Source organism: Argopecten irradians, chromosome 7, assembly GCF_041381155.1.
Source record: "Argopecten irradians isolate NY chromosome 7, Ai_NY, whole genome shotgun sequence".
NCBI classification, from domain to species: domain Eukaryota; kingdom Metazoa; phylum Mollusca; class Bivalvia; order Pectinida; family Pectinidae; genus Argopecten; species Argopecten irradians.
The window spans coordinates 6,219,008-6,233,852 of record NC_091140.1 but is presented as its reverse complement, the minus strand read 5'-3'; the positions used below and the strand labels follow the sequence as shown (position 1 = coordinate 6,233,852).

The 14,845-nt window shown below is 34.6% G+C and overlaps 1 protein-coding gene across 2 annotated transcripts; it reads left to right on the top strand.

The window, feature by feature from the left end:
* The first annotated feature begins 2,616 nt into the window (after positions 1 to 2,616).
* Positions 2,617 to 11,782, top strand: LOC138327376 (sodium/glucose cotransporter 4-like). Of its 2 annotated transcripts, none has more exons than XM_069273429.1 (14): positions 2,617 to 2,901; positions 4,016 to 4,087; positions 4,366 to 4,470; positions 4,655 to 4,714; positions 5,135 to 5,239; positions 5,585 to 5,690; positions 6,366 to 6,446; positions 7,719 to 7,933; positions 8,289 to 8,424; positions 8,950 to 9,057; positions 9,233 to 9,552; positions 10,021 to 10,242; positions 10,649 to 10,769; positions 10,923 to 11,782. In XM_069273429.1, exons 1-14 carry the CDS (start codon positions 2,743 to 2,745, stop codon positions 11,129 to 11,131), a joined length of 2,019 nt encoding a protein of 672 aa, XP_069129530.1. In that variant the 5' UTR covers positions 2,617 to 2,742; the 3' UTR covers positions 11,132 to 11,782. The 2 variants fall into 2 exon arrangements, with proteins under 2 accessions (XP_069129530.1, XP_069129531.1); XM_069273430.1 differs by lacking the exon at positions 2,617 to 2,901 and adding an exon at positions 2,928 to 3,152.
* The last annotated feature ends 3,063 nt before the right edge of the window (positions 11,783 to 14,845 follow it).

Here is a 14,845-nt window from a genome sequence, read left to right as displayed (position 1 = left end):
CGCAATGAACCCTGGGAGAAGTTGGGACTGGACATATCAATATGTTCTATTTGCATTTAAGGATTAACCTTTTACCTTGCTTAGTGAATGAGGTGTTAAACCCAATGAAGCACGAGGTACATTGTAAATTGCGTAAACGCGAAGCGTTTACGTACAATTTCCCGACTGCTCCATAGGGTTTATCATCTCATAAACCAAAGCAAAGTAAGAGGTTAATCCATATATTTAAATTCTTTAAACAATAAAATCAACAAAACGGAAGACGATACAATCACTTACCTGTGTTACTCGCCGTCAAAATCATACTGCCGTCATGTTGACCATGCACAAAAGCCATTCAAAAAAGCGCGCCGTTGACAGACAGCTTAATTCCGCCCTTTTTTCCATGACGCCACGAAAAATTGTTATGTCATTTCAGTTATTTTATTCATGACAAATAGCAATAATGCATTCCAAACTTATATGTGTTTTATTGTATTTCTCCGATTGTCTCATACATGTGTTATTGGTAAAGATTTGCACGTGATTTTGTGGAATGTCAAAGGAAGTCCGCCAAAGTTTACATGTATCCATACGCGCAGAATCGGGTCGCATTCTGCACTAAAGTTATTGGGAAATAAACAGATCTGTCCCAACATAGTTTATCGATACAGAAACAGTGGTGGCAATTGTAAGTATATACATGTCAACCCAGGGTAAGAGAGAGAAGAAATCTTTACCTCACCGGAAGTGCAGATATCGCTGTCCGATGGGGTAGAAAGGTTGTCCCTTTTTTCAAAGCGTTGTGTGAAGATTACTATTTAACCCTAAATACAATGTTAGTTTCCTCTTGTATAGATTCAGCGTGGACAAATATCAAGACATTGACAATTCATTTTCTATGATGCCATGTAACTGCATCTAGAATTGTACGCGAATTTGAAAATCTTACAGAATAAAAAAAAAAACCCACACAAAATATCAAAAACGAAAGCCATCTCCATATCTAATGGAGTGTGCACTTTTCAACACGCGATATGTAACGTTATTTTGTTATGTGTTTGCATAATTTGCCTTCTTTAGCAGATATGTACCAGAAATCGCTATTTCTGTTTAAAGAGATTGAAAAGAATCATTAAACGGGTAAAGAACTCAAACAAACCAAAACCTAGCATCATTGACAGAAACAATATGGTGAGAAAGATCGTAGTTATTATTAATATTCTTTTTTTGTTTAAATGGAGAAAAATATTGTTATTTCTGATCCAATGATAGAATTACCACACGAAATTAAAGGTCACTGTACATGTGTCTTCAAACCTGTAAAAGTAATGATTGTTTAAACAATTTGTAAATTTGTCTGAAAAAGATTTTTTTATGATAATTATGCCAATTCTAAAATACAATGTATCAATGACGAAAGCAAGTAGTTGAGGTGGTAATGTTTTAATTGTTATGATATTAATATTTTACTGCAAATTAGTGTAGTTGTTGTTATTTCAGCCCTTGGATGGCTTATACTTGTAATTCAATCTCAGATATATATTATAGAAGTAATCAAAAATTTATTCTTTCCTCTTAAAATGCCAATTATTTCAAACAGAAATATATTTTGTTTACTGGAGATGTAAAAAGCGGGTGGTCTCTGATATATGGATCGAAGGTCAGGATTAACAGGGCAAAACAGCTGGCCCAGGTCACGACAGACTCCTGCGTTTTGATACCTATCTATGTTTTAATGACCCCGAGTCCAATAGTGCGTATGGGCAAGGCTTCACAGCTTCCAAATATCCACCTGTTATATATATATGTGTGTAAAGGACGTTGAGTGACTATTGGCTATATAAGAAGCGTGACGATGGGTGGTGGAACAGTTTTATTCTGAATTCGCATAACAGTAAAGACAATTTTACTAGACCGAATTGTTATGAACTGATTTTCCTAGTAAATTTATATGACATGAATATGAGAAGAGATATATTAGAACACCTACAGGGTTTACTACTTTATCTACTCATTACCTGACACCATAACGTGTTTTCACTTAAAACATTAAAAACTATTCCGAGTACATTTTTGAATTGTTTGAAACAATTTTCCATAGCTATTGCAAATTAGTTGTATAGAATTGAACTAAATATTTATGTTTATTAAATGCTATTAATTAATACTGTTACGACTCATCCGTGTTATCTCATCCGTGTTATTAAAACTACAGATTTAGCTTAAAATAGTGCATATTTATTTACAAACATCATTGTTTTTATCAATGGTGATAAATTAACTTTACACAAGTAAAAAACATTGAATCGAAAGTATTATGTATAAATAGCAGATTCAATATCATACACGAAAATACCCTGAGTTTAAGCTGTTATTTCATTCTGTCCAAGGACTACATGAAATTCTTGTTTTATCCTTGCTATTGTTACAACTGATCTCTTATAGTATACGGTTGCTTATTAATAAATGTTTGATTCATCTTAGAAAACTATTTACAAATAACAGATGTCTCTTTGATATGTTTGGTACTATTTTGTTAAAAAATACATGTTGTCTGTATATTGGTGATGTCAGAATTACGTTATAAACCAGGCGTTTGAACGATCGGTTGTAATCACCAGAGCGTGACGATTGACCCTTAGGAAAACCTCATGCTACCTGTACGATAATGACCCGGAATTTAATACTTAACCTGTGTATTTACCTCTTCGACTACGACATGTAAATTTTGAGGGGAATCTTAATAACACCCATCTATTCATGGTCACAATATGTATGTACGTGTTGACCGTAAATGTTCATCTGTTGTTTGGAAGACGCGGGAGTACGACGCAGATTGAGATGACGGAGACACTAGGCTGGGGAGACTACCTCACGATCGGGATATACTTCGCTGTGGTGCTAGTCGTGGGCATCCTGGTAATGTATTGTTTTACTGCGGACCACCATCAGTATATCTACTATTGTCATAATCATAAACAGAGGTAACAATTCACTTGTGTCTGTCATGTAGCTATTGTCTGTTTATTCTGATGTATGAATTAAATATGACGCATCACCTGCTTCATAACAGGATGTAAACCAAATGGAGCGATGTATTGGTATGCATCTGCTGAATGACTAAAGCTGAGGTACAGCGTTTCCTTTAAATCCCGTGGAAGCGACTCGAAGTAAGATTATATTTGATAACATATGATATTAAACCCTTTAAACTGAATATGTCTACTGTTCTCGAAATAAAAATGGAAGAAAAAACTTTATTAATAAACACAAAAACCCAACCTTTAGTTAAAGATTAATATATCGTGCCAATATATATATTATTACAATGAGCTATTAAACCCCATCAGCACTGTTTTATTAGGTAAAATCGTCCAGATCGTTTACTCTATCTGTAACCTATGTAAACAGCCGATATTTATAGGCTTATACGTCGCTGCCCTATGTGATTTATTGTTTAGCTTTTTAAGGTCATTCTGCAGTGTCGGATCTTTGTCAGAGAAATTTTGAACGTGTGGCACTTTTATCACTCTACAATTTAGTAGAATGCAATTAAGGTGTTTGTCTTTAAATATTGATGTGGCCATCCGCTCTGTAAGAATTTACATTTGACCTGGTCACATAAAAGTCAACTATTACATCGTGTCTAGCTGTATTGAAGAATTACTTCCCATTAACATATAAATTAATATGTAGAACACCAAATGTAAAATGTTATGAATATTTGCTTTTCATTATCAATACTCTATCTTTGCTCTCATTTTAGGTCATCTTTTAAATATTATCAGGAAAGTATCAAATTACTCATACAATTGTTTACGATCGGCCAATTACAAATATGGCCAATGGCTATAGGATGATTGAGACCATTCTGATGCATAAGACGGCAATTAGGAATGACTGACGGGATCAAAAGAAGAGGTGTAACTCGGATATAGCTGATAATCAATACAAGCAATAAAGACAATGAAAAGCATATAACATGTTTCCATCTAAATTGAGTTCTTTTAATTACCACTTGCATTTGTTACAGTCAACATGTCGCCCAAACAGAGGAAGCTCACAGGGATATTTCCTGGCAGGAAAAGACATGCACTGGATACCGGTAGGTGATGACTCAATTTGTACTATAAATACACATCTGATATCAAATTTCGATTTCCATGTTAGACCTATAGAAAAAATAACAATAGAAGATACCTCAGTGTGGTCCAAGTATTGTCATTATAATGATGATGATGATGAAATAGTTGTTTATCACTATGCATTATTATATAACCTCCTAACGTTTGAATCTTTTCTGTTTCTTTTTTACGTCTCGATAATTCATACGAAACTGTTGTATATTGTAAAATAATAAATACTGCCGTTTACTCTTTTTAGATTGGAGCTTCTATTTACGCCAGTAATATCGGTGCCCCAATGTTTATAGGCCTGGCCGGCTCAGCAGCAGCCTCAGGACTAGCAGTCACCATCTATGAATGGCACGTACGTATCCCAGAATCAGATATATTACACAAGTAATGTACTATTACTCAAAATTGAAACTTTAAGCAAAATAATACTTCTTGTTGACAATTTTGTTAATGTTCACCTCATCATTATCTACCATAATGTGCTTGTAAAATAACAATAATGTTGTCTTTTGCATTGTCTTTCTGTTTATTATTAGGCTGCGTTTTTCCTGATCGCTCTTGGCTGGCTGTTTGTTCCCGTGTACGTGTCTTGTGGGGTAAGTATACTCCTATTATCATGAGATAAATATAAAACACTTTCATTATATGTTCAGAAATCGTTATTCAATCCTTCGAAATAAGATAGATCTTTAAGTTATACATATTACAAGTGTGTTCAATGCACACATTAAACTTTCTATCTCAACAGACAATCATACAAAAACAAAAGACAACCTATAGACTGTTGAAACATAGCTGAAACCACGGCATATTACGTGTATTCGCCGATGATTAATTGTCGCTTTCTCTGCAGTTCAGTTAAATACCCTCATATAAGAAGAGAACGGTTTAAGAATTATCTCTCTGGTGTATTTCTTTTAGAAATTAACCAATGCGTAAATAATCTTCCTCCACTCTGATATTTAGTATCAAACCTACTATACATGTATACCTAACTGTACTATTTTTTCTACTAGTCCTTTACCACTCCTCAATACTTACGGAAGCGCTATGGAGGCAAGAGGATCCGAATCTACTCATCTATCATGTCTCTAATTGGCTATATTCTCTTCAACATATCTGTAAGTTGTGAACCAATTCCCCATATCTCTTTATCTTATCAAACATAAATATTGATTTAACGATAAACATAATTTAAAAATAATGATAGATATAGCATGTGATATTGCCTTCTTAGTCAAATCTTGATTATTTAGTTTTACTTAATACATTAACTAATAGTTATATTTTTTGATTTTCTGCTTTTTTCTGTCGTATTTTCCTTGAATTTGAGCTCGTTTGATTTTATTCAAACGGTTTGGCGGCTTGTATTTACTACCAATTTGATTGTTGTTTTAATGCAATCAAATTTCCATACCATATTTGTGTTTTGGTTAATATCAGTTATTCTGCATATGTCGTTTCAGATTGAAATATTCACTGGTGCTATGTTTCTACAACAAATCCTTGGTTGGAATCTCTATCTCAGTGTCGTCATAATACTTTCTGTGACGGCAGTGTATACAATAGTCGGTAATACACTGTAATATAAGTATTATACTTATTGTACTCTCTGTAACAGTCGTATGTATACCAAAGTCTGTAATACAATGTAATATAAGTCTTGTACTGAGGTTTTGAAATTTTACTCTCTGTAACAGTTGTATAAGCATTATGGGAAATGATGTAGTTTTATAATCACGTGGCTTTGTTTCTGGTTCTGTCCTTAACAGAAAATTTAAAAGAAAGCCACGTACATTATTAGTGCGTTTAGAAGCTAATTCAAATGGTAATTTTTGTTCAATCTGAATCATAATACTGACATACATGTTTAATCATTAGCTGTACTTCGCTATCAGATAACGCATGTATTGTTCCGTACCAAGCACCGCTTTCTGAGGTCAGAAAGTTCAATTGGATATCATGATTGTGAATATTTCGACACATATATGTGTATAGACATGAGCTTACTATTTAGAAAGTAATTATGATTTACATGTTTAAGTAGTATTTATCGACATTGTCAATAACAACTTAATCGGATGTCTTTTTCACCCAAAACTGACTAATATTCATTTTTCAGATCGGCTATTTTTACCATTATTTATACAACAATTATACCTTAGAACATTCCATAATATCAAATAAATCCATAGTCAATTGAAATATTGAAATATACAGAGCTATTCCGTCGGGTTTGTTTGACAGGTGGTTTGGCTGCTGTTATATACACGGATACACTACAGACAGTCGTGCTCATCGTGGGGGCTACCATTCTCTTCATCACGTGTAAGTAGTTTTCTTGGATATTCGTATGTTATGGTCGCGGTTTATGTAGAGTACACCTTGATGTTGTTGTTAAATCCTGTAATATTCCACATTTCTTGACAGACTCTTATTCCATATTACTATATGTATCAGCCAATCGGATGCGACGTTACAAATAATCGTTACAAGAATCATTGATGATCATAAATAGATTGATGTCAAAGGACATGTTTGTATGTCTGGTACAAGGACCGATAAAAACATGTAGTATATGTGGTAATGAAGTACGTTTTTGGATGATAAATTGTATATCAAACTTACATTCCAATGAATATTCCAGATAATTTCACAGTACCAGGGCCCGACACCTTAAAACTTTCTCCGACAGATTATTTACTCGAGTCTATGTAAAATCATTATACTGTAATAATTAATTTGTCTTTGTTTCTGGCTTTCTGATTGGCCTTTTCAGTTTTTTCATTCATGATGGCGCGGAAACCCAACGTTTAATGAAGTCACAATAGAAACATTGACGTTGCGTATTGATTTGGAAAAAAAATCCCTTGGAAAAATCAATGGAATCGTTTTGTTAATTAGCCTGGAAAATTAATTGTAAGCTACTCGGATTCACACAGTTTGTCAAAAAAGTTACTTAAATGCTTAAACAAAAAATCTGTTTTAGAATAGTTTCATGGTGCCGGGCCATGGTATGATATAACTCTAAATACAGACTGTAATCGGAGTTTGAGGTACACTTTTTAAAAGCTACAAAATCATTTCAAACAAAGCAGCTATAATGTGAATTACTTTCTAAATATTCAAAAATGCCAAAACTATCACAGATTTAAATCGGGAGTTTGAATACATACAAGTTGACAATATACAATTGAGGATTTTGGGTTTTTTTGATGATAATTCAATTTTGTTTGTAACAAGCATTCTAAACGGTTCGGAAATTTATTTTATTTCGCATCTATGGATATATAGACATCTTAATAGATAAAAATAGAAATTGACGTCGCTATTTGTAATAACGCTTCTGGTTGGCTGATATAACGGCATAATGATTTCATAGAAAAAAGAATCCCAAAATGAATTCGGAACTTTCAATAGAGTATATTTATAAAATTGAAATAAAAGGATCATGGAGATATAACATAAAATCTCTGAGTGTGCTCTCAATATTAACCACATCGTGGTGTTCATTAAGAGTACACACATTCTTCTATGTTATTTCTCCATAACATAAAAATATATTCAAGTTCGTGTTTAGTTGGACTGTTTTAACTTCAGCCTGGGTGGATGTCGGTGGCTGGGGAGCATTACATGACAAGTTTATGACGTCAGCAGCTAACTACACACTAACTAATACGTCACTATATTCGTGTGGGTTACCCCGGGATGACTCCTTCCATATCGTTCGTGACGCTGTGACCGGGGACATCCCCTGGCCCGGGGCTCTCCTGGGTCTGTCATTCTTAGGCATGTACGTCTGGTGTCAGGACCAGGTAAGTTTAATCCTACCCAGACATATAAATGTTTGTCACATATACATACCTTTATTTGTCTACGTTTTTAGTTTTTCCCCATACCGACATAAATAGAATTGTCTGGGTATCATGTTTAGTAATATCATCCATACAATCATGTTTTGGTTAATTAAGCCATTATAAAGTTTACAAGGTTCACGAAATTCTACAGCATTGTTACAAATAATTGTCATCTAGTTAAGAAATGTACTTTAGTTTTTCTATAATCAAATGATTATACATGTATCTATCCAAATGTATATAAACCGGTTGATTTGTTAGCAAATAATGACATAATCCTTCATTACTTATGCTTTTATGTTTGTATCTATAGCTTATCGTCCAGCGATGTCTGTCAGCACGAAACATGAACCACGCTAAGGGCGGAGCCTTACTTGGTGGTCTGTTGAAGCTGACGTCATTTCTCATGTTCGTAATTCCTGGCATGGTCAGCCGGATTAAATACCCCCGTACGTATTCCGTGTATCTGGAACAGTACAACATTATGTCATTTTCAAGCCCATGCTTGAATTATGACAGATGCCTCAACTTCTGCAAGCATTTGAATAACCGATATTTGATTGACATTATTAACACTTTTCTAAACATTTTCTTATTAAGAGTCACAAATGAATTATTTTTTGAAATGCATAACATTATAACCGCATCAATCTTATTCTGCTATTCTATGTTAAATCAATATGCATAAGATATTGTTATTTATTTTAGGAATAAAGATATTGACATTAAGATAATATTATAACAGAAAAAACGAGAAGTAAAAATTATAACATAAAGGAAGATAACTCTTTATCAAGAACGGTCTTGTGGTGGTAAATGCTCTATTTTGTAAAATCCCAAACATATCGCGCACTTTTAATTTATCTTTAATTTTTATTTGCCAAGTGTGCTGATGAATCATGCTTACCATATGTCTGTTTGCTGATTTTCATGCATAACCTTGAGGATTCCAAATCAATATTTTTTCTATCCAGAGGAAGTCGCCTGTGCCGATCCGGACAAATGTTTTGAAGTATGTCAGAATAGAGCTGGTTGTTCTAATTTAGCTTATCCATTATTAGTCCTGCGCATTCTGCCGGAAGGTAAGCATTCACATTTTCAAATCTGATTTTAAAATATTCAAAATATAGTCAATTAAATATTTGAAGCACCAATCATTGTTTCCTGCAAACGACCTGGGGATTTTTTAAAATGTATTGCCTTTATGCATAAGTATTTTTGTATTTATAAAACAACAGTTGTCATAATATATTGTAGGTATTCGAGGGTTGATGCTGGCTGCTTTACTGGCAGCACTCATGAGTTCTCTGACGTCCATATTGAACAGCGCCAGTTCTGTTATAACGCTTGATGTTTGGCGCATGTACCGGAAGAAGGCCAAGGATACGGAGCTAATGATTGTCGGTCGGGTCACTGTTCTCATTCTGGTCGTCACCAGTATCCTGTGGCTTCCGGTCATGGAGAAGGTCCAGGGAGGACAGTTTTGGGCGTACATGCAGTCTATACGGAGTTACCTCATACCACCATGGTGTATTCTCTTCATTTTGGGAGTTTTCTGGAAACGTACAACAGAAGCGGTAGGTGGTTTTACAACATTTAGTTGCCAGTTTCTGATCAAATATATACATGCATCTTTATTTCTATTTCAATAATCTTTATGTTTGAATTGTGTTCGTTTCAAAAAACTAATTCGAGCTCAGACGTAGCTTTCATAGACGCCGTGTTGATGTTATGCACGAATTGCTCTTATCAGTTATATAAGTTATATAAGGAAGCGCAAAATAAATTGACAAACAAATTGTCTTAATACTGTAATTGACTGTATAAATGTTATATATGATCCGATCAGATGTGTCATTAATTGTAGCATTAAGGACGAAACTGTAAAAACATAAGGTATGTAGATACCTATATGTGTTTTGATCACCCCACTACCAGGAGACGTTTCAGACAATAGTGATATTTTGGTATATTCTTGCTTGCGGTACCAAACAATAGAGCTGACGCTAAATGAACTGATCAACAGAACATGATTGTGTTTACAGGGTGGGTTCTGGGGTCTGATCATCTGTTTAGTGATCGGGATCATCAGAATGGTACTGGACTTTGTGTACATGCCGCCGAACTGTGGGAGTGGAGAACCTGACACCAGACCGGATATCGTCAGTAAAGTCGACTTCCTGCACTTCGCCACAATACTGGGTGTCATTGCTATTATCGTCATGGTTGTCATCAGTTTTTTAACTGAGCCACGACCAGAACGAAAGGTATCAGACACTAATAAACGAATTAGGACAAGTTAAACCACGTTGAAATCGGAAAACGAAAACTAAATTGAATAAGGTGTTCCGTTTTTAATATTGATGGTAGTCATCAGTTTTCGACTGAGCCACGACCGTAACGAAATAATTTGTTTTATATTTAATGGAAACCTTGAACTATAATGACTTATTCCCCTTTACACCATTAATTTCGGATGCAGGTTCATATACAATTACATTTACAAGAAATTATCCATTTTCTGTTTTAAAAATGTTTATACCAATAATTCAAAATTAGGCTGTTTTTCTTATATGTCTCGCAGCTAAGTTGTCTTATTATTATGATAAATAATGAAATATTCTAGGACGTATTAACACATAAATCATTACTTGTCACGGTATTTCATCGTAGTTGAGGCGTGTGACGTTTTGGACGAGGAATGATCCTCAAGAACCAGAGCTAGATTCGGAAGATGAAGAAATGGAGGACGAAGCAGATGACACTGAAAAGGGAAGAGCGGGAGAGGACACAGGTAATCATCAGATGATTATAAACATATAATACACTATCTCATTCAAAACAAAGGACCCAGGCATTTGCATTTCAATTGTAATGGATATCACTAAAAAATCCATTGAAGTGGAAAATGTGATTTCTCTTAACGTTTTTACAATTTTAATTGCAGGTGCTATGGATAACTTCAAAAGATACTGTTACAACTGGGTGTGCGGTACAACAGATAAACCTAAAGAAAAGCAAACACCAGAACAGAAGCGTGCCCTTAGAGCCAAACTGACGTCGATACACCAGACCAAGTTCTTGAGGAAAGCATTAAATGCAGGAGCTATTGCTCTTGCTACATTTACAGTTTTTCTTATTGGATTCTTTTATTGAATTATCATTGAAACAAATATCATGTTTCCACCAGTAATTGTATCTTTGTACATGCATATGATTCTGTGTGTGTGTGTGTTTTAGACACTTCATGTTATCATTTCCATCATCATGTCATTTCGATATCTGTATTAAAAACGATTAGGTCGATGCTTTGTGTTTTGTATCAATTTCTATTAAATATTTATAGCGGACAAATGCCACAAAAATAAAAATAGATATGTATAGATATCTTGTTATAAAATTTTGCAACGAAGTTTGTAGATTTTTCTGAAATCGCATACGAAATGCTGTTGCCAACATCTTTGTCCGAATCGCCATGTCATTAAATCGGTTTTTTTTTAATGTAGTCATTGATAAGAGTTGTATAATTGATTTTAAACGAGAGGGATAATGAAGAACGCACGTGACTTTACCTTGAGGAAAGCTGTGCTTCAAGTCTTTATTTTGAATTTTACCTCTTCAAAAGAGCAATTTTCAATGTCTATAAAAATGGAAAATAGGCATTTACAATCTACTTTCCTGCCAATGCCCAATAGAGAATGTGAAATTGTCTCGGGTACTTTCTTCTGTGGATGGGACTTTTAAAATTATATCTTGGGTAAGAAATGTCATTGTTAAAGGAAAAAATAAAGAATCAGAACAAACCAACATTGCTTTATGTTTATGATTTCATTGCGATAAGTTGATTTTATATAAAATACTAGACCCTATTCTCTAATGAATGTATTTATTTGAAACACCCATTTCTATTTGAATGGTTAGTTATGGTATCACAATACAAATATCTGAAGGTTGTTTTGTTTTTCATTTCAGAAATATTTTATCAAGATTACAAATATAAATAATTACGAAGTATTGTCAAATAAATTAGACAACCGGCGCAACGCCTATATCAGTTTTATTCTATTACTCTGGTATGGCTTACAAGAAAGATGATATATTTCAATTTATTATTTCTACAGAAATTATGTATCGTTACATGTGTAGTATCTAATTCAAAAGGCGTTAAGGAGTTTTATATGTCCATCATGAAATAAAAAAGAATAGGTGATATAATTATAGCGGTTACTACTATACAAAACGACATACTAAGAAAACAAAATACTACTAGAATATCACGGCACCAGTTTGTAACAGTGGTAACAAGCAATGGCTGCATTACCTACATCTCTCCTACACAGTAGCTATTATATTTTTTATGTTCTGTCTTTGCATATTACAGAGTTAGCTCCTTTGCGGTTAGGTATCGATTGTGCGCAATTAACGTCGATTTCCCCGAAAATTATGACGTTACGCTCGCAAGTACGTGACGTCACAATCAATACCTACCCGCAAGTGCAGATAAATCTGTAATATACAAATACAGAATACACTGTACATTCATGTAGGGTGTGCGTATCGAGCTACCACCCATGCCACTCCCTACCCGATTCCACAGAACAATTGACACATAGCCTTCTATCATGCATGTGTCATATTTCATGGTGTGGAAACTATGCCACAAACATTGTTGTCGTTGCGATTTAAAATGAGTGCCTGTTATGTAAACTATCCATTTCTGCATATTTCGGATGGCACATGTTGAATTATTCTGCTAACTAACCTAATGTTTTGTCACGCAATAGTTCATTATAATAAAACTGTTGCAAAATGTAAGTATGGAGTTGACGGGAAAACAGGTAATGGGTAGGATTGATGAATATATCCATAGTCCCATTTTGATGAAAGTCCAATGCCACATACGAATAAGTAAAAGCTAAATATATGTATTACCGACATAATTTCTATTGCAAAAATTACTGTTTGAAGGACATTTAACTTTATGTACGAGCCACCAAACATTTACATCGTATGACAGTGTTGAACACATCATTTCCAATATTAAGTGTTAAAGACACAATGTTTCATTATAAAACTTAGATATTACATCTTAATATGAGGATTATATATATAATGCAAAATTAAACAGTGATTGATTACAATATGCGACATAAATATAACTCATAACATGCGAAATATGCAGAAGTTTGGATTTTTTTACCAAACCACTCGTAGTGTTTTAATCGATATTAAGCACTAACTTGAAATTGTGTTTGAGTGTTTGAAGAAATGAAGAGATTTCTAACACAACTAACACTTGCTAAAATTACATGGAAATTTGAAGAAATGAAGAGATTTCTAACACAACTAACACTTGCTAAAATTACATGGAAATATCCGGGCACTATTTAGATTATCGTAATCGGAAAAGTGATCGCTTCAAGGTATATGTAACCACCTAATCCTTGCAGTGATAATTTTTCCGCCATTTAGATTGCAATGGCAACGTGGTTTCCCCACTGTGTATTAAGAGTGTGAAAGTTAGAGAAGTGAGCTGACCTGCGAGTCAACGGATCCGTCTGGCTAACGAATTACATCTTACAATACTCTGTATTAGCCAATGATCAACACGGATATACATGTATGTACTTAACCCTTACATACTGGTAGAAAAACAGCAATCAATACGTTACTATTCTGTACGTGTCATTATGAATATCAATAAGATGATTCAAGTATTGAAATGATTTTCAGGCATTTTCAGAAACATACTAATGTAGGTACAATAAATATGGGACAAGGAAGTAATTCTAATCGTGTGGACAAAACAAAATTGTCATATTTTCGAGGCGATCTGCCCCTTTATCAAGACATACAAAACGAACACGAATACATAATAGGATACGAACAGTAATGCGGGACAAAGTAAACAAATATTAAACTATACAGCAGAATGAAGCGCAATTTACCCTTCGGCAAGTGGCAGCCGAAGGCCGGATCTACAAAAATGTATCCATGCTGTTCGGAAGAACGCTAAAATATGAACGATGACTGGAAAGCGTGCCACGTGTGACGTCAGATGTGTGGCGAAATTTATCTATAGTGATCATTAGTATAGGATGCAAATTTAGTCTCCTATCTTCGCGGTGTGTTGGCAAAGAAGCAAAGTCCCAAATTTAGTCGCCTTTTGCTGGGCAGCATATGTAAAGGATTAAAACGCGTTGAACAGAACGGGAAAATGCTGGAAGAAGGGATAATTAATTGAAAAGCAAGTGATCAATTGATGTCAATTAGTACATTTAACGTCCGTTAATGCCTTTGGGATAACGGGTCTGTAGATAGGTAATCCAGAATCTCTCTCTAGATCGACGCTTGTTTTGTGTCCAGTAGGAACAGTGCTCAATTGCAATCACCTGCATGTCTTTCCAACTATGGATGGGTAAGTTGAAATGTCTGGCAACCGGATAGATGAGGCTAGTTCTGTTTGATAGACAAGCGGTGATTGTTGATTCTGACGTTGAGTGGACCACCGGTTTCCCCAACTTATTGCATTGTGCATTTCCTACACGAGAGGAGGTAGATGGCATTGCTGGATTTGCATGTCAGGTTCTGTCGGATGTTAAATGTTCTGTTGTTGATAGCACTTTCAAATGTTTCTGTGTATGCTGTGTATGGACACATCATCCACTGTTTATTGCTGCAGAAACAAACTCTTTCATAGTCGTGTTTATTGCTGCAGAAACAAACTCTTTCATAGTCGGTATAAATATGGAGATCTTCTAACTCCGCGATCTCAAAATGTTTTAAAACCCTCTGCAAGCCTCGGGCTTTACAGCATTTTGCGACCTTAGGTAGAATATCCCTATCCTTCATAACCACATATGAAAGAGT

Excerpts from the sequence above, each read along its gene's own strand:
- LOC138327376 (XM_069273429.1), top strand. The coding sequence starts at position 2,743 with ATGGTCACAATATGTATGTACGTGTTGACCGTAAATGTTCATCTGTTG. Across the intron at positions 2,902-4,015 it reads TGCTAGTCGTGGGCATCCTG|TCAACATGTCGCCCAAACAG; the intron begins GTAATGTATTGT and ends CATTTGTTACAG. Across the intron at positions 9,058-9,232 it reads CCTGCGCATTCTGCCGGAAG|GTATTCGAGGGTTGATGCTG; the intron begins GTAAGCATTCAC and ends AATATATTGTAG.